The following is a 26,968-nucleotide window of genomic DNA, read 5'->3' on the forward strand; positions in this document are numbered from 1 at the left end:
CTATTATTCTTTTTCTCTACTTATCTCCTTTTCTCATATCCTAATTTATTTTTTCCCCAATGGAACAAAGAGAACAGCAAGGAAAAATAATAAGAGGAATTAATGTCAAAGGGAAGCCTTAATACACACACACAAACAACAAAATAAAACCACAGAGTAGAAAGAGAAGCTAACCAACTGAATAAATCCATCAAGGCAGATACCTAGACACCAGTAAATTTACAAGCCACACTAAGAAACAGGAAGACATGGCCCAGTCTAATGAACAAAATAAAAAACAGAAGGAGAAGCATAATATGGAACAAGAAATCAGAGATGTCCAAACAAATATAATGAGTCAAATTAATGAAGTGAAGGAAGAGATTAAGGATATTAAGAATACACTTGAGGAACATACCAAAGAAAATGTAAACATATATAAAAAGATAATGGATATGGTGTTGAATGGCAAAATGCAAGAAATAGAAAATGCACTGGAAACACATAACAGCAGATTTTAAGAGGAAGAGAAAAGAAATAGTGATGTGGAAGACAGTGCATCTGAAATCAGACCAATAGTAGAACAGATAAATACAAAGATAGAAAAAATCCATCAGGGACGTAGGGACTAGAGTGACAAAATGAAATGTACAAAGATGCATTTTAGACCTCCCAGAAGGAAAAGAGAAGGGAAGGGGGCAGAAGGAAGGTTGAAGGAAATGATGGTTGAAAATTTCCCAACTCTCTTGAGGGACATGGATGTACACGTCCAGGAAGAACAGCATGACCTAAACAGTATAAATCCTAATAGGCCTAATTTAAGACATATACTTGTTAAAATGTCCAATGCTCAAGAGAAAAGAGATCCATCACATTCAAGGGAAGCTAGAAAAGATTATGTAGCAGTTTGGCATTGTTTAGGAGTTCCATAAATAGTTATTGGATTATATTTGTAAAATGCTCTGTCAGAGGTATCACCTTTAATTGATTAAATTATTATTAGGACTTTGGGCTATGTGAGTAGGGTGTTGAGTCCCCTCCCATTGGTGGGCATTGACTCACAGAGGAAAGACATGCTAAAGGACAGAGTTGGGAGATTTTAGCTGGACCCTGGGAAGTAAGCACACAGGAGAATGCAAAGCAGTTGAACCCAGAGAGAATCAAATTCTGGGGAGAGAGATAGAGCCATTTTTATGATGGACTACAGCTAGTCTTGTGAAGCAGACAGAGCAGCTGAGCCCAGAAAGAGGCAAGCCCCAGGAAAAGAGGAACATGGAAGCCAGAATCCTCACAGACAAGAGCACCCATCATGCCCCTACATGTAGCAATAGACTTTGGTGAAGGAAATAACTCATACTTTATGGCCTGGTTACTGTAAGCTATTATCCCAAATAATCTTCATAAAAACCAACAATTTCTGGTATTTTGCATCAGCATCCCTTTGGCTGATTAATACAGATTAAGTGCTAATTTCTCATCTAAATCTATAGAGGCAAGAAGGCAGTGGCATGTCATAGTGAAGGGGCTAGGTAAAAACTTCCAGCCAAGAAATCTCTATCCTTAAAAGTTGGCAATCAAAAATGAGGAAGAGTTTAAAATAGTCACAAATAAATAGAAATTAAGAGTGTTTGTCAACAAGAAACCTGCACATCAAGAAATACTAAAGAGAGTACAGCAGTTTGAAATGAAAAAACCAGGAAAGATAAGAGTTCGAGGAGAGTGTAAGAAAAAGATAAAAAAGAGAAAGAAAAACAATATATGACATAAAGAAACCTAAAGATATTATGGCTAATGAAGGAATTCCTCTATAGTAATAATATTGAATGTTAATGGATTAAAATCCCCAACCAAGAGACAGAGATTGGCAGAGTGGATACAGAAATAGTACTCATTCAAATGTTATCTAAAAAAATCTTACCTTAGACCCAGAGGTGAAAGGGGGCTGAAAGCAAATGGTTGGAAAAGAATTTTACAAACAATAAACAAAAATGGGTGGGAATAACTATACTAATACCAGACAACATAGACTTTAAATGCAAAACTACTGTTTGAGACAAAGAAGGACACTATATATTAATAAAAGGGGATAATACATGAAGAAGGACAATCATAAAGATTTATGCACCTAACCAAGACTCCTAAAAATACTTGAGACAAACCTCAGAAAAACTAAGTGAAGAAATGCCTTTACAGATATAGTGGGGGACATTAAAACAGCATTATTGGCATTAGACAGAACATCTCAACAGAGAACCAATAAAGAAACAAAGTGATCTGGACCTAAAAGACATATACAGAACATTACACCCAAATACATCCAGATATATATTCTTAAGTGCATATGGATCATTCTCCAGGATAGGTAATATGCTAGGTTCTAGAAAAACTCGCAATGAATTCAGAAAGATTGACATTATACAAAGTAATTTCTCTGACAACCCTGGACTGAAGCTGGAAATTGGTAAAGTACAGAGAAGCATATTAGGAACAAAGATATGGAAGTTAAACAACTCACTCTTATACAATCAGTGAGTCAAGGAGGAAACTGCAAAAGAAATCAGAAATTGCATTAAAACTAAATGACAACATAATGTATCAAAACCTATAGGATACAGCAAAATCTGTACTTAAGAGTGAAATTCTTAGCCATAAATGACTATATTAAAAAAGAAGAAAGAAGTAAAATCAGAGACCTAATTGGATACATGGAGGAATCAGAAAAAAATACAACCAACTAACCCCAAAGGAAGGATAAAGAAGAAAATAACAAAGATTAGAGTGGAGCTAAATCAAATAGAAAATAAGAAAGCACTAGAAAAAATAAACACCAAAAGCTGTTTTTTTTGTGAAGATTAATAAAATTGACAAACTCTTAGACTAACAAAGATAAAATGAGAGAAGGTTCAAATACATAAAATAAAAAACAAGGAAGATGGTATCACCACAGATGCCACAGAAATAGAGTATCATAAGAGGACACTTTGGAGTTCAGTGCCATGTCAGTTGGCCCTACTTTGGAGTTTGTGTTTCTGTGTGATGGAGCTGGACTCAGATGTGATCTTGGCCCACAAGCCTCTCCTGTTACTTTTACTGGAACTGTAGCTGGTACAGTTCCAGCGGACCAGAATCTCTGGATTGACCATGTGATAGCCAGACCCTGGGCCACAAAAGACTTGCAGCTCCTACACTCTGGTTTATTGGACTTACCCCACTCAGCTAACATGGAGGTGAAGAAGGTCAACCACCATACCAGGGAGCCAAGAGTGCCTGTAACTGAAAGCAGGAGGATTGCATCCAGCATCCATGTGGAATCCAAGTCCCCTCTTGATATAGATGTGGAGTGGACACAACCATTCCAACGTCCACAGGATGGAGGAATAGAATATGGATTAGAGTGGACTTACTGATATTCTATTCATGAACTATTGTGATTAGTAATCAAAGAAAATGTGGCATTGGTGTGGAGAAAGCAGCCATGGTGGCTGCTGGGGGTAGGGAGTGGGAGGAAGAGATGAGATGTGGGGGTGTTTTTGGGACTTGGAGTTGTCCTGGGTGGTGCTGCAGGGACAGTTACCAGACACTGTATGTCCTCCCATGGCCCACTGGGTGGACTGTGGGAGAGTGTGGGCCATGGTGTGGACCGTTGACCATGAGGTGCAGCGGTGCTCAGAGATGTATTCACCAAATGCAATGAATGTCTCATGATGATGGAGGAGGCTGTTGTTATGGGTGGAGGATTGGGGTGAGGGGGGTGGGGGGTATATGAGGACCTCATATTTTTTTAATATAACATTAAAAAAATAAATACAGAGAAAAAAAGAGGACACTTTGAAAAACTGTATGCCAAACAAGATGGATCATTTAGAGGGAAAGAACAAATTCCCAAGAAACTCACATGCACCCTACATTGATAAAAGAAGAAACTCATGAACTCAACAGAACAATCACAAGTAATAAGATTGAATAAGTCATCAAAAACCTCCTAAATAAGAAGAGCCCAGGACCAGATGGCTTCACATGTGAATTCTACCTAAGAGTCCAGGTAAAATTAACATCCTGCTTAAATTCTTCCCAAAAAATCGAAGCGGAGGGAACACTGTCTAACTCATTCTGATGCTGACATCATCCCACTTCCAAAGCCAAAGAAAAATGCCACAAAAAAGGAAAACTACAGACCAATTTCTCTAATGAGCCTAGATGCAAAATTCCTAAACAAAATAGTTGGTAATTGCATTCAACAACAAACAAATTATATACGATGATCAGTGAATTTCATCCTTCCTATGCAAGGGAGTTTCAACATGAGAAAATCAATGTAATATTCCTTATAAACAGATCAAAAGAAAATAATCAATGATAATCTCTAAAGATACAGAAAAAGCATTTGGCTTTTTCTATATCTTTAGATACAGAACTATAGCATCCTTTCCTCATAAAAGCACTTCAAAAGGTAGGAATAGAAGGAATAAAAGGAAATCTCTTCAACCTGATATGGAAATACACAGCTAACATCATATTCAATGGTTAAATCCTAAAAGCTTTCCCTCTAAGATTTGGAATGAGACAAGAATGCCTACTGTCACTTGTCTTGTTTAACATTGATTTAGAAGTTCTTGCTCAAGGATCTAGTCAAGAAAAATATATAAAATGCATCCAAATTGAAAAGAAGTAAAAATTTCACTATTTGCAAGTGAAAGATAAATGGAAGAAAATGTCACTACATACAAGACAATTGATCTTACAGTGATGAAAGTCATAATGCTAAACATTACTAATTTTTAAATTATTACAAATTTTTTTTTGGGGGTATTTTTTTCCATTTTAAAAGAATATCCAATTCCCATCCTGGAGTGTTCTGCCACATTCTCTAGTGAGATAGGGGGAAATTCCCAATATAAGGGCATTGACTGGTAAAAAGCAGGATGGACCATTCATGGGCCTTCAATTTTGATGACTGTATCTATGAACCTTTACTTTTGAAATTGAGTTAGCCTAGTATTCTAGTTGCCTAATAGTTACCTCTGAGAGCCCACTTGTTGCTCAAATTTGGCCACTCTCTAAGTCAAATTCAGCATATAAATGCATTACCTTCCCCCCAGTATGGGAAATGACTCCTGGGGATGAGCCACCCTGGTTCCAAGGGATTACTATCAAGCACTAACTAGCAATACAACTGGACAAAGACCTTGAAAAAAAGTAGAAAATGGTAAATACAAGTGAGTGTATTGTGGCTAACACACTTCAAAGTGAGTTAGGAAGTTGTATTTGTCAGCCAAAGAGGTGCTGATGCAAAATACCAGAAATCAGTAGGTTTTTATAAAGTGTAATTATTTGGGGTAGAAGCTTGCAGTTACCAGGACATAAAGCATGTTACTTCCCTCACCAAAGTCTTTTACCACATGTCAGAGCAAGATGGCTCCCAATGTCTACCAGGGTCCATGCTTCCTAGGTTTGTCTCCTCCTGGGGTTCATTTCTTTCTGGGTTCAGCTCCTATTTCCTGCACAAGGTCACCTGTAGGCTATGAGACTCTGTAGGCTTTGCCTCTCTCCACAAGGCCAACTGTAGATAGTTGGTTTGTTTCTCTTTCCTTACATCCAAGCTCCTCTGTGTTATTACATCCTGGGTCACCAGCTCAAGACCCTAGCATCAAAACTTCAACTCATCCCTTTGCCATGTCTTTTAGCTGTGAGTCCCCATCCAACAAGTGGTGGGGACTCAACACCCTACTTATGTGGCCTAATCATAATTACTTTTTGTTATCTTTTAAGAAAATACCTAAGTCAAACAAAATGTTACATTAAAAATATGAGGTTCCCATATACCCCATTATCCATAGGCCCCACTCTTCCCACATCAACTTCTTTCATTGGTGTGGTACATTCACTGCATTTGATGAGTACATTTTGGAGCACTGCTACATAGCATGGATTCTAGTTTATGTTGTAATTCACACTTTCTTCCAGTTCACTCAGTGAGTTATGCAGGATATATAGTGCATCTGTCCCTGTAATATCATTCAGGACAACACCAGGTCCCCAAAATGCCCCAATATCATGTGCTTTCTCCTTCTCCCTGTCTCCACATCAATTTATACATATTTGGACTTGGGAGTTGCTAGTCATAATTTAATCATGCCCAGGTAAAGAACAGTTTACAAACATAATCCAATATCTATTTTTAGAATTTTTGAACCATATCAAACTGCTACAGAGGTCATCCCAGAGGATATGTTCATGAAGGTTTCAGCAAGATCCCATTGATTGCCACAGTATTGTCTCAAATAGTGGGGCTACAGAGACCACTGGGGATATCCATACACTATAGGAAGTACAGACAGCCCAGGAGTTTGGTGCCCTGACAATGGACCCTACTTTGGAATTTATGCTTCTCAGTGTGACTCAGTTATGGTTCCCCTACACATGGCTCTTCTGTCCTTCTATTTTAATCTATATTACTAGAGCTGAGAGATTTATGCCCAAGACTTAAATCTTTGGGCTTGCAATGTGCCTCTTGGGGCCTGAATCTCAACAGAGTTGCAATGTGTACCCAGGCATTCATTGGACTCACTCAGGACAACTCACAAGGCAATGATGGACAATAATCATCCCAAGGAAGAGAAAGAGTGTACAACTGCAGGCATGATAGTCCCATCCATCTGCCTATATGGGACCTAAGTCCCCTCTCAAGTAAACTTGGAGTGGGCATCAACAACCCATGATCCTCAGTATTGGGGAATGAAAAATGGACTACAGATTTACTATTATTAGTAAAAATAAGATGAATAACAATAGACATTATTTTTCTAGCAATGGAAGAATGTTTACCATTAATGTGGAAGCAATGGCCTCTGGAGGTTCTGAGGGGAAGAGGGAAAAATAGGTGTAATATGGGGGCATTTTTGAGACACTGGAATTGTCCTGAATGGCATTGCAATGCCAGGTACAGGCCATTATATACCTTGCCATAACCTACAAAATTGTGCAGGAAAGTTTAAACTATAATGTAAACTATAATCCACATGTACTGGCAATGCTCCAATTTGTATTCAATTGTAACAAATGTACCACACTAATGGATGATGTTAATGTGAGAATGTGTGGGAGTGATAGTGAGACATGGTAATCCCCTATATTTTTCATGTAATATTTTTGTGATCTAAATGTTTAAAAAACTATAATAGGTAACCCATTCTATCACACTGCACACAAAAATAAGTACAAAACTGTATGATTCCATTTATTTAATTTGCAAATATAAATCAATTTATAAAGATGAAATTAGATTAGTAATGTAGGGTTGTGATAAGATAGAGGGATAGTGTGGAGACTGCTAAGGGGTGTGGAGATTTTTTTTATGGAGTAATGAAATTGTTCTAAAATTATTTGGTGATAAGTAGTTTGTGTCTGTATCTCAGTTAAATGCCTTTAAAATAAATAAATCTGCAAAAATAGCCAAAAAGAACAGCTACATACATCAGGGGAATCAGAGAGAGATTGAGAGGTGCTGAATTTTTGTGTTTTTTTGTTATTATTAAATAACAAAAATTTTCTAATAAGGATTGAATAACTATGTGATTATGCCAAATATCACTGACAATACACTTTTGATGGATTGTATTATTTACCAATATGTATCAATAAACTATTTGTTTTTTAAAAACTTACCTCTAAATTTTCCATATTTGCATGATCTGGAACTTAATATTTTAATAATTAATATCAAGGAAAGGATTTCCAAATGTCATCCATCATAATGGCAAATCCTATGGGCATGGAAGGTTTTAGAATCTATTAGATATTTTATTTTAAAAATCATTATGGCAGTGTATTTTTTTCCTGAATAAATCCTACTGGGAAATTAGTGATGGGGAGTGGGAATGATCTGGACCTCTGCCTGGCATATACTACTGTGTGCATAATTATCACACCCACTGATAACAATTCTAGTCACAGAGATGAAGTATTGTTTTATCTAACATTAGGAAAAAGTGACCATATAGGTTTTCCACCTTCAATTACTTAATCACTGACTCAGGAAAGGCAACCAGAGAACTACATTCATTTATAAGGGAAAGACTTCTAAATCACAGCCTTCACACGTTCTCCTATCCCCAAACCTATAAAATTTCCAGTTGATATCCACAAAGTCAGCCATCAGATACCCATTTGCCAAACCCCTCAAACAATATTCAGCACAGAAACAAAATTACTGATGTATGCAACATCCCAATCTCTGAACAAATGATTTCCTATGATTTTTTTTTTTTGCATTCTCCACAATGAATTTTCTAGAAATTCTTCAAGGGAGTTCATCCTTCTAATAAAGTCTTCTTTCTCTTTTTATTTGCCTTAAAAGGGTTTTTGGTTGTGGTGATAAAGTTTTTCCCCTAATTTACAGAGATCACACAAAATGTTATATTAAAAAATAAGAGGTTCCCATATACCCAACTCACCATATCCCCCACTCCTCCCACTTCACCAATCTCTCATCATTGTTGCATATTCATTGCATTTGATGAATACATTTTGGAGCACTGCTACACAGCATGGATTATAGTTTACATTGTAGGTTACACTCTCTCCCAGTCCATTCAGTGGGTTATGGCAGGATATATAATGTCCTACATCTATCCCCAAAGTATCATTCATGGCAACTCCAAGTCCTGATATTGCACCTCTTCTTCCCTATCCCTATCCTCAGCAATTCCCACGGCCTCTGTTTCCACATCAATATTTTCTTCCATTGCTAGAGTCACAAAATTCTATAGAATAATAATAAGCCCAGTCTAATCCATATTTTATTCCTCCATCCTGAGGGCCCTGGGATGGTGATGTTCACTCTACCTCTAAGTTGAGTGGGGTCTTTGAGCCCACATGGCTGATGGATGGGATTTTCCTGACTGCAGTTGTAGACTCTCTTAGTTCCCTGGTGCAGTGTTTGACCATCCTCACCTCTCTGTTAGCTGACCTGGGTAAGTCCTATGAAACCAGTGAATAGGAGTTGCAACTCTGCTGAGGCTCAGGGCCCAGCTGTCATATGGACAGTCCAGAGGGTCAAGTCTCCTGAGCACACACCAACCCCAGTGCCAACCACAGTTCCAGTAAAAGTGACAGAAGAGTCATGTGTAGACAGGTCACATCTGAGTACAACTACATCACACTCATGGGCACAAATTGCAAAGTAGGGACCACTGGCAAGACACTGAACTCCAGAGCCATCTGCCATGATGGTAGGACCTGGGTGTCAAAATAAGGCTTACCTTTGACTGAATGATAGTGCAGATTGATTACAGACCTAATGTTTCACTCTTCTGGAGTTCAATCATTTAATTTAAAGGATAAATTAGGAATTAAGGCAATCCCACATTGAGTACAGGTGTAGAATTCCTCACATGTGATTTTCTGATTAGCTTATTAGTTACAGTAGAAGAGCCCTCTCTAATTCCATTATATTTACATTATGTGCTTTCTCACATATTTTTTACCTATTAAGGGCCTTGCTGCATAAATAACATGATATGAATTCTCACCAATATGAGTCTTATTAGATTATATGAGGAAGTATGGATGACTACAAGAACTTTTGAACACATTAAAAAGTGTTTCTTCAGAATGTGAGTTTCTTGGTACATCTAAAGGTTAAATTTATGGCTGAAGTCTCTTAAATATGCAAAAAGATTTATAGATTGAATGTTACATTTAAAATAATATTGACTGATGACTTTCTCAAATTGTTGACATAGGAATTCTCTCCATTTCAACATTTGAGTAATCTCCTATTTCCTAAGGATAGAAAAATTAAGATTTTCCCATATATATGATATTATTGTTTCATCCAGCATGAATTTTGTAATGATGCCAGAGGGCAGAAATACAGGTGAAAGGTTTCCTACATAGACAACATTCATGTGTTTTTATCAAGAGTATGAGTTCTCTCATGTTGTTTAAGATTAGAAAACTGAAGTTTTCCCAGGGTGAGTTCCCTCATGTTATTGAAGGTGGGAATGATGACTTAAAGCTTTCCTACATTGGTTAAACTCATAGTGATTCTCTCCAGTTTGAATTCTCTCAGGCCATCTAAGATTAGAATAATTATTGAATGCTTTCCCACATTGATAACATTCAGTGTTTATCTCCAGGGTGAGGTATTTCATTTTTTTTTAGTGGAAGAGGGATGAAGTAAGACTTCCAAAAATATTGCATTCATGGCATTTCTCTCCAATGTGAGTTCTCTCATGTCATTGAAGATGGCAATGTCAACTGAAAGCTTCCCTGCATATATGACATTCATAGGATTTCTCTGAGTTCTCTCATATTTTAGGGAAGAGGATTGAAGGCTTTCCAACAAAAATGATATTGCTTTGGTTTCTCTCCAGTGTGAGTTATCTCACGTCATTGAAGATGGGAATGTTGACTGAAAGCCTCCCTAAAAAAACGACAATTTTAGGGTTTCTCCATAGTATGAGTTCTCTCGTGTAGCTTTAGGTGGAAGGATTGACTGAAGGCTTTCCTACAAAGAGGACAGACAGGCTCTCTCCTGTGTGAGTTCCCTGATGTTTTCTTAGGGAAGAGGAACAAGAGAAGGCTTTCCCACAAAGATGACATGCATAGGGTTTTTCTTCAGTGTAAGTTATCTCATGTACTTTAAGATGAGAATATTGAGTGAAGGCTATCCCAGATAGATAACATTCATGGGGGTTCTCTCCACTGTGAGTTCTCTCATGTTGTTTAAGATGAGCATATTGACTGAAGGCTTTCCCACACAGATGACATTCATGGGGTTTCTCCCCAGTGTGAGTTCTCTCATGTTGTTTTAAGGAAGAGGAGCAACTGAAGAGTTTACCACATAGATGACATTGATGGGGTTTCTCTCCAGTGTGAGTTCTCTTATGTTGTTTAAGATGAGCATATTGAATGAAGGCTTTCCCACATAGATCACATTTGTGGGGTTTCTCTCCAGTGTGAGTTCTCTCATGTTGTTTTAAGGAAGAGGAGTTATTGAAGGATTTCCCACATAGTTGACATTCATGGGGTTTCTCTCCAGTGTGAGTTCTCTCATGTTCTTTAAGATGAGAATATTGACTGAAGGCTTTCCCACATAGTCGACATTTGTGGGGTTTCTCTCCAGTGTGAGTTCTCTCATGTTGTTTTAAGGAAGAGGGGTGACTGAAGGGTTTCCCACATAGATGACATTCATGGGGTTTCTCTCCAGTGTGAGTTCTCACATGTTCTTTAAGATGAGCATATTGCCTGAAGGCTTTCCCACATAGACAACATTGATGGGGTTTCTCTCCAGTGTGAGTTCTCTCATGTTCTTTAACATGACCATATTGACTGAAAGCTTTCCCACAAAGATGACATACATACGGTTTCTCACCAGTGTGAATTCTCTTATGTATTTTTAGGGAAGAGGAGTATCTGAAGGCTTTCCCACAAAGATGACATTCATAGGGTTTCTCTCCAGTGTGACTTCTCTCATGATATTTAAGGGAAGAATAATAACTAAAGGGTTTTCCACATAAATAACATTCATAGGGTTTCTCTACTGTGTGAGTTCTCTCATGTCGTTGAAGATGGGAATGTTGACTGAAAACTTTCCAACATAGATGACATTCATGGGGTTTCTCTTCAATGGGAATTCCATTGGGTTGCCTGAGGTCAGAGAATTGCATACAATTTTGAGCACTTTGGGAACATTCATATGATATACTTCTAGGGTGGATATGCTTATGTTGATTAAAAGATGAATGATCAGTGTGGATTGCTGGAGGTGGTTTTCTGAAATAGGATTTCTTTGTCATGTGAATTAATGCATGATGTTGGTTCACTGTGGATATGTGAGAGGAATCTTCTTGCAAATAATTATATTCAAAGGAATTCTTTTGGGTGTGAGATCTCTGCTGTGGGGAAAGAGATGTGAGACTGTAAAACATTTGTCCATAAAATGAATTTCTTCATTTCCCTATATATGAAACCAAGACTAATCCACTAGTGATAGTCTTCAATGAAAATATTTCCCATGTTCGTTTCATATACTCATTATTCTACTCCATACAGATATTTTGTATTATAACAATTTAACTGAAGAAGTATCTGATTAATTTTGAGCTTCTTGATGCTTCATAGATTATGTATATGGATTTGCTTTTTATAAGAACTCAGGTAAGAGATCATGTTTAGGTTAGTTTTTACCTTAATTCAAACTATCACAGATATTTGCTGGATTAGTACTTAATCCCAATATTAATTACAATTTCATGATTTTACTGAATTCCTAATTCATTCCATCCCTAGGTATCTATTTGGAATACAAGGGTTCAAAAAATTAAGCTTACCAATGCCACAATTTGAGAAGGGTTTTTCCTAAAGCTGAGTTGGTAGTCTATCATTTCTATCATATCATATGACTTAAAGGCATTTTTCCTCCCTGTAGTAATTGAAGAAAAAAAAAAATGGTTAGAAAAGCATTACGAGGACAAATTTTTGGAAATTTCCAAGTATCTCTTTCAGTATGTTTCCACATTCACAATTAGCTAAGAATATCTAAATGAAATGAATACTTTAGGGATAAGAAAACAAATGTTATTGGATATTACAATCAGAAAAGATTTTCAGGCATGGAATATGAGAAAAAAGAAGTTGGGATAGTAGTGAGGCAGAAATAGGGGGAAAATATTCCAATTATAGAAGAAGAACAAGGATCATGTCAAGGCTTAATTGCAGTAACAACTGAATATCCTTTTCACAATGCCAATGACACTTGATAAATCTTGAAAAGTATATGAAAAACTAAAATTAAAATTTCCCCAATATCCTTAGCTACATTTCAGAAATGATAACTCTTATAAGGAAACCTATAGAAATCACATATACACTATATCATTAGACCCCTCTTCTGATAATCAGGTCCTTAAAGCTCACCTGAAATGTGATATGGAGGAAATCCTATTCCTTCTCTCAACACTTCTCCTTGTTCTAGCTGGGAAAGCACATCTGTTTTGCAGACTTGATATCCTGTTTGTATGGAAAAAAGTTACCTGTATTATGAATTGTGATAGTAACAATGATAATGATGTACATGGCAGGTTACCAAAGAATAATGTAAGCCTTGAAGGTCAGCAATACAACAAAACCTAGAACTCAGATCATTAATATCTCAACAGAAATTGTAAATCTTGACCTTTTCCCATATTAGTAAGGACTACTGATATCACAGTGTCTTCTGTATTCTAAATGGGGGAAAAATCTATGTTTCCAAAGTGATTGAATATTATTTTCAAAAATAATCCAATTAACATAAATCCCAAAAGAACGACCTAAATTCCATATGGAAAATTATATATGCAAATTTCTTACTACTATGTTCTGAAGCACCAGCATAGGCTGGGAGCAGAATACTTATTTCACCATAGTCAACTACTTATCCAGTCAAAACGTATTCATTGAGTTCTCAAACAGTACTGAAGTGTTGGAAATTGAGATTCAAGGAAGTTACTAAGTTGTAGCCAAGAAGATCAAATTCTATTGGGGTGAACTAGATAGATATAAAATGGCCACCACAGTGTCCGCAGTAAGGAGGAATAAAATATGGATTAGAGTGGACTTATGGGTATTCCAGTATAGAATTATTATGACTAGGAATGGAAAAAAGTATATCACTGATGTGGAGACAGTGGCCATGGAAGTTGCTGAAGGCAGGGAGTGTGAGAAAGAGGTGTGATATTGGGCATTTTCAGAACTTGGAGTTCTCCTGAATGATATTGCAGGACCAGCTTCAGGACATTATATATCCTGCCATAACCAACTGAATGGACTGGGAGAGAGTGTAAACTACAACATAAACTATAATCCATGCTGTGTGGCAATGTGCTCCAAAATGTACTCATCAAATGCAATGAATGTACCACATTAATGAAAGAAGTTGATGTGGGAGGAGTGGGATGTGTGGGGAGAGGGATATATAGGAAACTCATATTTTTTAATGTAAATTTTTATGTGATCTATGTATCTTTAAATAAGACAATAAAATGAACTTAGAAAATCAAAAAAATAAGAAAACATCCATTTAGGCAGTTGTTTTTTTAATTATACAATATATTAAAACTATAAAATATAAAATGTAAGAGAAAATAAAGGTTATACGATATGGAGAAGCTTATATTTGAATAAATAAAAGGAATATGAGTTATGATAAATACATAAGTAGATTGGTTAGATAGATGGTATATAGATAAGAGACAGATATAGACGGTAGATAAATTGAGAGTCTCACCTACTGAGACCAGGTTATATATATTCTCCAGCATCACTTCTCTGAACAGCTTTTGCTGCGACGTATCTAACAGGTCCCACTCTTCCTGGGTGAAATCTACAGCCACATCCTTGAAAGTCACATACTCCTAAAACACCATGGAAATTTGGGTTAACATAGCATTATCAGAACCAATGTCCTGAATGTGATGTACAAAATAATAGCACTAAAGAAACAGAAACTGTATATATAAAACACAAAATGTGTATGGGGTTATAGTAACATCATTACCAATGCTTAATTGTCATCTGTTTTTCAGATGCACTCTCAGACACATATACACTCTGAATACATAACACCCCATTGTAAAAGAAAATCCCATGAGATGGGATGTTATATATATCTGAAAATTTCCCAATAAACTTGCAAATATGCCTTCTTTCTGCTGATTATAAAGCTTTCATTAAAACATTCAAAACTAAACCAATCTTTCCAAACAATTTTAAGAAAATTTACACATTTATTGTAAGACAAGCAATAGCCATGATATTTCATTTTAAAAAATGAGTGTGGTTAGTGTATTCCCTGGAACAGATGAACTCACTTTCCTCTTTCATAAAAACATTTAAGACTGTGTTTTGCATTTTTCACAAATGCAGGTTTATGTCTGATTTGCTTTCTATCTAAATTCAATTCAGGGGTCTATTATTCATTGAAAGGGCAGAGAAACTTGAAGAAATATCCAAAATTCTGCTAAACTGAATAGGTATCAAAACGGTAACTCCTGCTTTCCTCAGAGCTAGATAACTCAGGTATTGATTATAATGTATAAATTCAGAAGGGTCAGGGTCATGGGCCAGGCACTCCGGAGAGAGTTGTACTGATATACTGCCTTATACTGACCAATCATTTGGAAGGAGAATTCACAATCTCAACTTTTTCTGGGGTCTACAAATACATTTTCATTGTCTCAATTTAATTTTCATCTCATCTGTGTGTGAAAGATTAAAAGAATCCTGTTCATTGCTTCTGGTCTCTCCAAGACTTCAAAAATTTTCACAGAGAAATAATTTTATTCTACCTACAATAAAACTCCTGAATCCACAGCCACAATGAAAGTTAAAAAAATCCTATATATTGCATCCATTAATAAAATTTAAATAAATTTTATTTCAAAAATTTTAGTTGGGAAATTTTAAAAAGTGGTAACGTGAATTTAGGTTTTCTTTTTAAAATATTTCAAAATGTGCAAATATATTCCATCAAAATTTTAAGAAAATTAATTTGAGGAAAATTATTCATTTCCCTTAAATTACTAAGCTTCTGGCAGATATGCCTTCCCCTACACCACAGTACCTCTAATGTCTGATTGACTCCAGAGAAGAAAACTCAGCCTGTCTACTACCTATAATCTTCCCTTCTTGTTCATTTCTGTTACCTGAATTCATTACATGTCAGGGTCAATCTCAGGTACTAACATGATCCATGAATTCATTATTTATACAATGAGGCCATGGGATGTGTGAGAAAAAGAAAATACTGAGAATATATTCTTTGTAGAAGCTGGAACCAACTCTTGCAATTACCTTGGAAGATTACACAATGCTCAGTCCCTAACATACCATAACTATTAGAGGCCTGTATAAACTTAAGCTCAGATCCTTGAATATCTCCTGAATACACTTGGAATATCCACACCAATAGGAGAAATCTTCTCATCTGCTGGCAACAGAGGTGGAATTTCAGTTAAACAAGAATTCCCTACTCACCTGTGATTCCATGATTGTAATGTCAATACCTTAGCAGGCATCTATCTTCCTCTGGATTTTCACTCACAATGAGATGAGCAGAAGGTGGGATAAGCTGAGAATGGAGAAAGAATCTTAAGATTCAAGTGTTGACCAAAAGTTTTAGGCCCATTTGTCATGAATGCCTAATGCTTCACCAGGAATATCACCAGACCAAACAATAAAAAGAACATGAAGTGAGCTCAAGAGAAATAAGAGGAGGACTCTCCTTTCCCAGAGACAAGATGTTGGAAATCTTGTCTTCACTAGCTAGTGAATATGATATTATTACCTGCATTGTACAGATAAGTACATGAAAATCCATGAGTTATATTAATTAGTCCATCATGTTCAAAGACTCTTAATTCTTCCCTGATTCCTAAGTATATAGGAAACCCTGACCCAAATCACATCTGGAATTGGGTTCTCACCACAAGAAGAAGCAGACTTGAATTTCTCAGTTATTACTGGTTTTTGCAATAGCATTCTTTCTCTCACATGTATTTGTCTTATGGTCTCTCACTTCCTACTCTACCATGAACCTGACTTAATGTTCTGTCATTAAACATCTTAGTTCTTCCATATGTGATGTATAACAATGCCACCCCTAAATGCTTAGTCCTATATCTCACCACAATGTATTTGGAAATTAAATAAGAAACTTAGGAATATGTATTATTAGAAGTAAAAGGAAAAAATTTATATATACTATTATGGGGTTGATCAGATCTAGGATTAACATAGCATTTGTGCCTCAAGTCCAGGAAGAAAATGAGTGTATTCAACATGTTTGTAGAATTACATATTTTTAATAATTGAAACCTCTCAGTAACCCAGGTGATAAAGGTTAATTTTCTAATTTAAGAAATGTCCCAAATAGAGCTTCAGAAAACTGAAGTAATATGACAAACTTAGGACAAAGACACAGCTAAATTTAATTTTTTTCTTCCTATATTTCAATTTCCAATATCTTAAGGGTTACATGCCATACCTAGGTATGGCATAGAATGTAACACCTCATTAAAATAATCAGATATTCTCCCTGTTGTCAAAACTACCTCTTCATATAGTTTGTTACTATAAACCCATTCACAGGTTCTCCTGTCACAAGGAAACCTCCATTGCATTGAACCCACTTCCCAAACTTAAGCTTCCACCTCAAGTAATATTCACTGCCAGATGTATTCCTACATACATATTTCAGCATATGCTTCCTGAGAACTGTATTTGCACAATGTGTTAATAAATATCTTAATATTTTCCACATCTGCTCACATAAGAGGTGATTCTAATTTCCTGTCATACTTACTGCTGCATGTGACACAGCACATTACTAAGATCTTGCTCTTTGACTACACATAGAATCACAACTCCTAATGCTTTCAAATATACCTGGGAAAAGGACTATGAGTCTTGATAATTGAATTAGGCTTCCATCTTCCATAATCACTTCAAATTTGATAGTTTGAATACCACTTGTTCTCACATTTCACATACTTTTACCAGATGAGATTAACATCATAATAACCAGGAAAATGATGTAAATTTAAAAAAAAAACACCTCAACTTAATATTATGTCTAGTTACACATGTACTCATACCCATTAGTTACTTCTTCTCTCTCATTGAAGAGGCTTGTCACTTGAAGTTGAATGTCTCCAACCTAATTCTCATTTTTCCTGTATCTTTTTGAAATCTCTATCACAATCACCTCATTATTTAACCTTGTTGTATCTCTTCTATTGTGAACCGAAATGCCACTTTTGCCTGATCTTTTCATTCAATTGATGCAAGTTTCATTGTTGATTTTCCAGTGAATAAGTGGGGTTTTAAAGAACTTTGTAAACTAAAATTATTATCAGTATATGTTTGTACATGTTTTAACAATACATTCCATTTATTTTGAGTTTTAACAAAGCTTACTATTTTAGTATTATAAATAATTACTGGCACTATCAAAGAACCTGCTCCAGAAAATATTTTTCCTTTTTGACCATTTAGATGTATGAGTGTAATCAGAGCTACAGTCTATAATTTAAGGCCCTAGGCCTATTTAATAAAATTAGGCACTATGCATTGATTTCTATCAGAATATCCAGTTGGTAACATACGGTTCTATAATCCATTCCCCCAGGTGAGTGGTTTCCATAAGAATGGACATTTATGAAAAAGAATAATGACACATTTCTCAAAAAAATTTATAATTTCTAGTAAGTATTAACATTCCAATATGCATATTTTCTTTTTTTAATCCTCAAGACATAGAAAAGAGCAAGCAAAGTTAACATCCTGTTTATCTTTATCAATACTCAGTGACAATGGATTTTAGTGCACAAATTAAAATCTACTAGCAGTACCAGTAAACCATGACATTAAGGGAGCAAATACCCTAATGCAAAACAAGAACACAAGAACAAAATCTAATGCATTCACAGGTAACATTTGTCAGTCATTTTCACTTAGTTCTTTTTAAAATAAGCCAATTAATGAAAGAAATTGAGGACAGTAGCCTTCTGCTTCTCTCTCATAATATTTATTTTTCATTTTAGTCTCCCTAGAGTAAGCTTTACTGAAAGCCCTTTTGAAAAGGTGTGGAGGTTAGAAGTCATCTCCTGACTATGATTTCGCATTGCCTAGTACTAGTTATCTACCCAGTTAGTAACAATCATAGGAGTTGATTACAAAATTATTCAGATATATCTTGAAAAATAGAAGAATAAATTATTTCTGTAGAGATATGAAGCAATGCATTTTAGGCACAGGTATTTATAAACAAATACATATTTTGTATTTTTAAAATTCACTCTACTGAAATTAAAATGTAATCAATTATTCCATTTTCATCATTTTCTTATATAGCCCTATGTGTTTTCAGAGTAGTTTCTGTAGCAAGTTTAAAATGTAATATATGTGAAACCTACCAAGCACAATAGAGTACATATTAAGTGTCTATAACAAAGCACATAGAAGTATCTAGTTTGACATTAACCTTACCTATTAGTTACTCTTTGTTAGGAATAAACAAAAACATGTAATGCTTCACTCAATCTACCTTTATCACCATGAGAATAAGAGACCCCAGGAGTATTATGTATTTTGATGTTAACAAGAGAAAAACACTAAAAAAACTCCCCAGCCCATTCTCAGAAAGCTCAACTTAATGATTCCTTTTCTCTGTTGCAAACCTGTATAATAGTTGTAAGAAAATCCCTCAACAAGGTGGCCAATTTCAGATTGGTTAGATCTCCTGTCTTCCACTAGACAATGAAGCCAATTTTCCTTCCTAGACTAGTTCAGTGTATCTATTATGCTATGCCAAGCACCAAGCCCACAGATCCTTCTGATCACTGTCAATTCGAGGCAGTATTTTTCAAGAAAGTGATTCTTTTCTTAAATATAAATGTGTATATGTTGAAAGACAACTCTGAGCTAGGCCTGTCTAAAAGCATAGAGTAATTTTAGCAAATAACTTTACAATCTGGCCCTATGCACTTTAAAATCCATTAAGAAGAGATAATTTAAAGGAAAGAAAATGTGAGGTTATTTATTAAATGATCTAGATTTATTTCATTTTTGGAGACAGTAAATCTATCATAGAAATACCAATTTTTTTTTTAAGAATAATACCAAAGTTTCTTTATTGAGCAAATGTGTGACAGTAAAATTCCTTCAATCTGGTTTGGATTATTAAAGAAGAGCAAGATTTTCAAAAGGTGATGAGTCTCTCTAAATTATTAATGATAAACAATGAGAAATTCAATGCAGAATATATTTTCAGGTATGGAACTCAGATATGATATTTGGACAGGAATATGTAAGTTCTATAACCATAGATGATAAATAAGTTAAAGGAGTGGAAAATATTTTCTAGCTACAAATAAAGGAAGGATTGGGACTATGTTATAATGCATTTCAACATTTAATATTTCAGGAATAGCTTGGAAATATGTAATGTGGGTCCAGAAAATATCAAAGTAAATGTTGTGACCTAGGACACCAGGACAGAAATGGATAATATAGGAGGAGGAAATCAGGGAATTTGTTGAAGATTCTTGTAAGATGAAGATGTTTTCAGTAATTTGATTGAGATGGATGTAAGCAGATACTCAAGGGCAGTGCATGTGTAAGCCATATCAGAGTGCACTGAGGAGCAGGCAGGAGGAGAATACAAATTCACTAACTGCAACTCATTCAAAAAGGTTGACCTCAGATACCAGGAGGATTTAATAACTGGGGAAGTACAAATCACAAATCAATAAAATTTAAATATTTTAAGAGTACTTTGATAGAACCAATGTTTGAAAATTGGCAGTATTTATAAATGGTAATGGGGAAAGGCTAGGTCACATCTCATAACTTGGGGAACTCACAAGAAAACAAAAAATAAGAAGCCACCTTGATGTCTATTCAATTCTGAGGCAAGTTCCAGAGCAAACCACACTTTGCTCTTCTGAAGTTCTGTGCTGTTCAGGTTATTTATCTATGGGAAAATGCAACCTCAAATTATATTCTGTTTCTACAGGGAAAACATTTAATAAATCCAAAATGTGGTCCATTCCAAGGAGTAAACCTTGATTGCAGACTGTAGATACAGGACTTAATCAGGGTTTCATTCAATGAGATGCATTCTGTTCAATTTGATTTCATTTACAAGATAATTAAGAAGTTAAAGTCCTCTTATGATGATGGAAAATGAAGAGGTAAGGCCACTGAGAAGGATTATTGAAAGACTACTTTATTAACTAATTCAAATAATACTTTACAGTTCATTCTTTGTCACAGGAAACATTGTTAGTCCCAGAGATACAACAGGGAACCACATATACTGGTTCTATATGGAAAAGAGTTAGAATTCTCTGGAGGAAGACAGATTAAAAATAAAATGAAGCATTCTGGGAAGATGGTGTCTGCATAGGCAGGCAGGGCTCAACTCTCTCAAAAAAACAATGGAGAAAGAGTCAAAAGTTTCCAGAGGACCTGCTTTGGGGCTCAGCAGATCAGGATTGTGCTACAAAACTCCAGGAGGTTAAGAGTCAGAGAGATGAATGACACAAAACAACAAATGTGAGTTACCAAACCCCACAGTGGCTGGAAAGTGTTCCCTTCCCACACTCCTCATGTGTTAGGTTGAGGTAAAACCCCAGTCTTGCTGGAGTCAACTGAGAGGGGAACAGATATCTTCCTCCCGGTAAGCTGTAACAAGGGAAAAGGGAGGGAGAATCAGGGGGCTTCTCTTCAGTGAATTCAGCAAGCAGAGCCTGCTTTGAATTTCAGTTCTGGCCAGACCAAAATGAAGGAAATTGGCAAGTGAAATACCTCCATGAAACGGTAAACTGATGAGTGCCATCTGCTTGCCAGTCTGGAAGTTACACGGACAAAACTGCTTTTGGGTTTATCTGTACCCTAACTCCTGGAAGAAAATCTGCACACCATTAGTGTGCATGCTTTTGATAACTTAAGCTGGACAGTTTTAAAGACTTAAATTAGTTGAACCATATATTAAAGAAGAGCTATAAAAAAAAAAGGCAAGAAAGAAATTGGCCATCACAGTAAACTCAACAACATATTCAGATGCCTAGACATCAGCAAAAAATTACAAGCCATAGTAGGAAATGAAGAGATGGCCCAGCCAAAGGAATAAGCCAAATATCCTGAAGAGATATAGGATTTAAGACAATTAATCAGTAATAATCACACAACTTTCCTAAATCAATTCAAAGAATTGAAAGAAAATATGAGAAGACATAAAGTAAATTAAGAAGACAATGGGTGAGCATAAAGAACAATTTGAAAGCCTGCAAAGAAAAGTAACAGAGCTTAAGGGGAATGAAAACCATGATGGATGTGATTAAAAATACATAAGAGGCACATAAGAGCAGATTTGAATTGCTTGAAGACAGATTAGTGATTTTGAAGGCAGAACATCTGAAATGGAAAAGACAGGAGTACAGAAAAAAAATAATGGAAAATGGTACAGGGAATTGAATGACAACAAGAAATGCACAAACATACACATGATCAGTGTCCCAGAAACAATGAATGGAAAAGGAGCAGAGAGAATATTTGAGGAAATAATGAATAAAAACTTCCCAACCCTTATGAAAGACAGAAAAGAATATCAATATCCAAGAACAAAGCAAATAAAACAGAATAATTATGAACAGACTTATCCTGGGACACCTAGTATTCATAATGACAAATACCAGAGGTAAACAGAAAATTCTGAAAGCAGGAAGAGAAAAGAAAAGCATCACTTACAAGGGAACCACAATTAAATTAAATGATTACCTCTCATAAGAAACCATGGAGATGAGATGCACAACATTTTTTTCCCCTTTATATTTGTGGGTGTTTTGTTTGTATTTTTTTCTTCTTTCCTTTCTTTTTTTTTTCCTTTTCCTTTCCCTTTTTTGTACTTAGTATGACAAACTGAAGAATGAGAGAACTAGATTCCCAGAGTGACCTCACATAGCATTCAGAATGTCCAGTTCTCAACAAAATAATTATAAAATATATACAAACCAGGAAAGTATGGCCCAATCACAGGACAAAGAAAATTTGATGGAAAATATTCTGGAGTAAGCACAGTCTCTGGAATTACTAATCAAAAATCTTTGACCAACTCTCATAAATAGGATGAATGAACTAAAGGAAAACACAAAAAATGAATTAAAGGACCTCAGGAAAACAATACATGAAAAAATGAGATTATTAATAATGAAATAAAAAGTTATAAAAGGAACTGAAAGAGAAAAATTGCCAGTCAAAAATTCTGTATCCATCAAAACTGTCCTTCAAAAATGATGGTGAACCATTGACCATGTGATGCAGCAGTGCTCAGAGATGTATTCACCAAGCACAATGAATGTACCATGATAATGGAGGAGGTTGTTGTTATGGGAGGAGTGGGGTGAGGGGGCTGGGGGGTATATGGGGACTTAATATTTTTAAATGTAACATTAAAAAAATAAAGACAAAAAAAATGATGGTGAGATTAAAGTATTCAGACAAAAACTGATAATATGTTACCAAAAGACCAGAATGACAAAATATACTAAAGGGAGTGCTGCAGCCTGAAAAGAAAAAAAACACAAGGGCAAGAGACATGGAGAAAAGTGTAGAAATGAAGATTATTAGGAAGGGTAAATTAAAGGGAAAAAGACAGGCAAAAGTAAGATACGAAAAAGATAGCCAAGGGACAAAATGTATGAAGTAAGTAATGTCTTTACAATAATAGCATTGAATGCTAATGACTTCGACTTTCCAATCAAAAGACATACACTGATAGAATGGATAAAAAAATAAGCCATCTATATGTTGTCTACAAGACCCCCAGCTCAGATGTAAGGACACAACTAGGTGAAAAGTGACAGGGTGGAAAAAGATATTCCATGATAATTGTAACCAAAAAACCACTTGGAGTAGTGATACTATTGGACAAAATAGATATTAAATGCACAATGGTTATAAAGGGGGGAGAAGGTCAATATATATTAATAAAAGGGGCAATTCACCAAGAGGAAGAAACTATACTAAACATTTAGGCACCTAAATGGAGTACCCTATGATACATGAGACAAAAAGTGGCAAAACGAGAGACAGAAATAGTTGTCTCTACAATAATAATTGGAGACTTCAATGCACTACTCTCAGTATTGAACAGAACATCTGGACAGAGGATAAATAAAGAAATAGAGATCATGAGTAATGTGGTAAATAAACTAGGTCTATCAGACATCTATAAAGCATTGCACCCCAAAACAGCAGGATATACATTCTTTACAAGCACTAATGGATAGTTCTCCCAGATAAGACCATATGTTGGGTCACAAGACAGGTCTCAGTAAATTGAAAAAGACAGAAATGATACTCAATACTTTTTCTGATCATAACAGAATGATGCTAGGAAAGAAATAATGGACAGAAAAAGGGAAAATTCATAAATATATGGAGATTAAAAAACACTCAAATAATCAGTGAGTCAAAGAAGAAATTGCAAGAGAATTCTGCAAATATCTTGAGATATATGAAAATGAGGACATATCACAACCTCTGGGACACAGCAAAGACAATGCTGAGAGGGAAATTTATAACACTAAATGCTTACATTGAAAAAGAAGAAAGAGGCTTTTTCTGACTAGAGAATCTCCCATAAAATATCAGTGCATATTTCTATCCTTCATTATTTCTTAGCAAGCTCTCTTCTTTTCCTCCATTTCCCAATAAATTCCTGTTACTGGCCTAACTCAACTGGCATATTCTAAAATACTTTTATGCAATACAGCCATGGACTGAGAGGAATCTAACACTTCCCCAGCTTCACTTGGCAAGTTATTGCCAGGAGACAGAAAGGCAAGCGGTGCTCCCCCATCCCACAAGAGATGGGTGGATTTTAATTGAAGCCTGTCTGTGCACTCTTTTGTTTCTGTCATTTTAAAGGAGTTTCTAGATAGTTTCCCACAGGACAAAAAGTCTGTCCAGACTTCTGGCTCCTTCTACAGAGGTGGTAAAGGCAAGTTACCATGCCATGTAGATGCAAGGAAGTTCTGGGTGACAGGTGAAAAAGTCCTTTTGACCTGACTGGGTAAGGGGACTAAGTCAAACAGGAGTCCACTGGGAGTTTACCTTGCCCTCTCTGTGAGTTCAGAATGTCTATCATCCATTATATCATTTCTTTAGAGCACTAGTTAACTCCTTTTAACTAGAAGTGCCTTTAATCTTCTAACTACTGCTGTCTTCATACTGAGCCTATGAGATGCTTTAGAATGCCTTAGAAACAGAAAATGTATTTGTTAGCAAGGAATAAGTCCCACAATTGGTATCTCCCTGAAGCTGCTTTCTGGAAAGCTGGAGAATAATTAGTCTTTAGTTTTCTTAATGGGCGTTTAATGTCAAATTTAATTACAGAACTCAGATTCTGGGAGTCACCATGAGATTAGTTTGCTCATGGCTGCCTCTTTAAGACCTCTGAAAAGAAAGCAAAAGAAAGGTCTCTAAACATGCCCTTACCTAGGGTCAGCCCAGCTTAAGTATTCAGCCTGGAAACTCGACAGAGATGACCCCAGGACATCTAAGGCTCTAGAGATGCCCAGAGACATAAAGCTCCCAAACCCCAAATATAGGGACAGTGAGCAGTGCTCTCCAATTTTCAGGATGCTGGCTCAGTAAGCAATCCATTCAGTCAGTCTGGTGGTGGGGTGCCAATCATACTGATGAATATGTTTATCTTCCCCTAGGGTTATGGGCAGGTCTTCCAGGATTTCAGTAGACTTCCACTGGGGTGCCTTCTCAGAAACTGGGATGATCTGCCAAATGATAATCTAAAAGTAAGTGAATCTTTTGTACCACACCATGTGGCTGCAGGATATCTAAGAGTGGGCTCTGTATGGCCCCTGAATTCCAGTTAAGCTTGTGTAAAAGAGCAGGAGAGGACAGACAAGTCTGAGGGCCAGAGACCATACAACCATGTCTCCTTAAAGGGATGAAGAAATGCTCTAAGATTCAAAGTTTCCTGACCATTCATAGCTCCCTGCCTATTCCCTTGTAACACTCCAGTCCTTCCATTGAAAATGACTTCACAGGGCTTTACCCCTTGCCAGGAGATAACTAATTGCATATAACTCCAGAGCAGCCCTAATTCATGTCTTGTCAGAGGCAGGGCTTCTCTGGACTACTCTGCCACATTCTTAACAGCTGCCCAGGGATTTTCCTGGAGGAACTAAGAAGAAGCGTCCTGCATGAGGTTTTTCCATGGGCAGACACTGGGAGTCTTGCATCTAGGTGATTCTAAAGGCAAGTCTTTCCCTAAGCAAAGTAAGTGCAAAATTCTCCCTTCTGTTCTAATCTGTGCTTGCCTAGCTTTGTTAGTCTGCTCATGCCTAGGAACTCATAAATCAGATTTGGTATTTGCCTGTTGGATAAGAGTGAAAGGTAACCTAAAAATAAGTCTTTAAATGTCAGTACTATATTGCAATTGGATTTGATATATAGTTCACAAGTGGAATTAATTCAACTGCTGGAAAACCAGAAAAACATAGCACAGTTGTTATGAATAAAATTGGTTTAGTTGCTTAGTTAATAAATGAAAGTGCTCACATTGTCTTAAAGTAGAACTGTAACTAAGAGTTAAGAAAATTATAAATGTTTTATATTATAAAACAGCAGATGGGTAATACCTGAAATTGCTATAACTGGGTGGATTTAGCCTAGAACTTACTATTGTAATGGCAATTCTAAACTAACTTTAGTTTATGGTTACTCCATGTCTAGCCAGCCACACCATTGCTTTAGCTCACTAGCTTCAGGTCACCCATAGATTTCAGCTACTGTGATGGAAATTAGAAACTGAGTTTGTCTTTGTTTATGTTTACTTCAGGTCTAGCCTAAACCCCTTGCCTTTGGTTATGATTACTTCCTAATAAATTCTACCCCTTATGGCTCAGAGAAAAGCAAACTTGGGACACCTCCGTCATCTGATCTTTCCACTGGTATTAGTGACCCTGTCTTCTTATTTGACTCTGGGGGTTTGCTAACTGGTAGAATTCTTGACCCAAAGCTTGCATGTCCATTCTTCCAGCCCAGGCTGAGGACTGGGTATAGGGCCATTCACCTTGAGTGCTGATGTTCCTAAAAAGCAGAAAGTCATGAGAAAAACCAGTTTCCCTGAAGCTTTAATGACCTCAGTAGGTATATACTGGAATTTGTTTTTTCTGTCAAAGTCAAAATGAGAAATAAGGAAAAATCTGAAGTAAAAGAAAATGTTAACTGTATTTTAAAGCATTGATAACATTTTGGTTATAAGCCAATAATTAAAGAACTAAATTCTTTTGCAAAACTGCATGGTCACAGTACAAATTTGAGTAATTAGATACAGCCTTTAAGGAAATCTTTTAAATGTTATTTTACAATTAAATGTATTTTGTAAATGAATAATAGATTTAAGTAACTTTAG

At 36.0% G+C, this 26,968-nt stretch overlaps 1 protein-coding gene across 4 annotated transcripts in view; it reads right to left on the minus strand.

Moving 5' to 3' along the window:
- LOC101419071 (zinc finger protein 596) overlaps positions 1-26,968 on the minus strand; it is a 165,364-nt gene that overhangs the window by 15,884 nt on the left and 122,512 nt on the right. For 2 of the 4 annotated variants that reach the window (XM_058285090.2, XM_004463135.5), the window contains 5 exons: positions 16,000-16,093; positions 14,252-14,378; positions 12,901-12,993; positions 12,315-12,406; positions 7,192-11,879 (listed from right to left, as the gene is read on the minus strand). In XM_058285090.2, coding sequence (XP_058141073.1) covers positions 10,461-11,879; positions 12,315-12,406; positions 12,901-12,993; positions 14,252-14,378; positions 16,000-16,011 — 1,743 coding nt within the window. In that variant the 5' untranslated portion in view covers positions 16,012-16,093 and the 3' untranslated portion in view covers positions 7,192-10,460. Of the gene's footprint in view, positions 1-7,191; positions 11,880-12,314; positions 12,407-12,900; positions 12,994-14,251; positions 14,379-15,999; positions 16,094-26,968 lie in introns of those variants that run through there. The other 2 variants (XR_011647022.1, XM_058285091.2) reach the window with 2 other exon arrangements.

This window comes from Dasypus novemcinctus, chromosome 22 (assembly GCF_030445035.2).
Source record: "Dasypus novemcinctus isolate mDasNov1 chromosome 22, mDasNov1.1.hap2, whole genome shotgun sequence".
In the NCBI taxonomy this organism is placed as follows: Eukaryota; Metazoa; Chordata; class Mammalia; order Cingulata; family Dasypodidae; genus Dasypus; species Dasypus novemcinctus.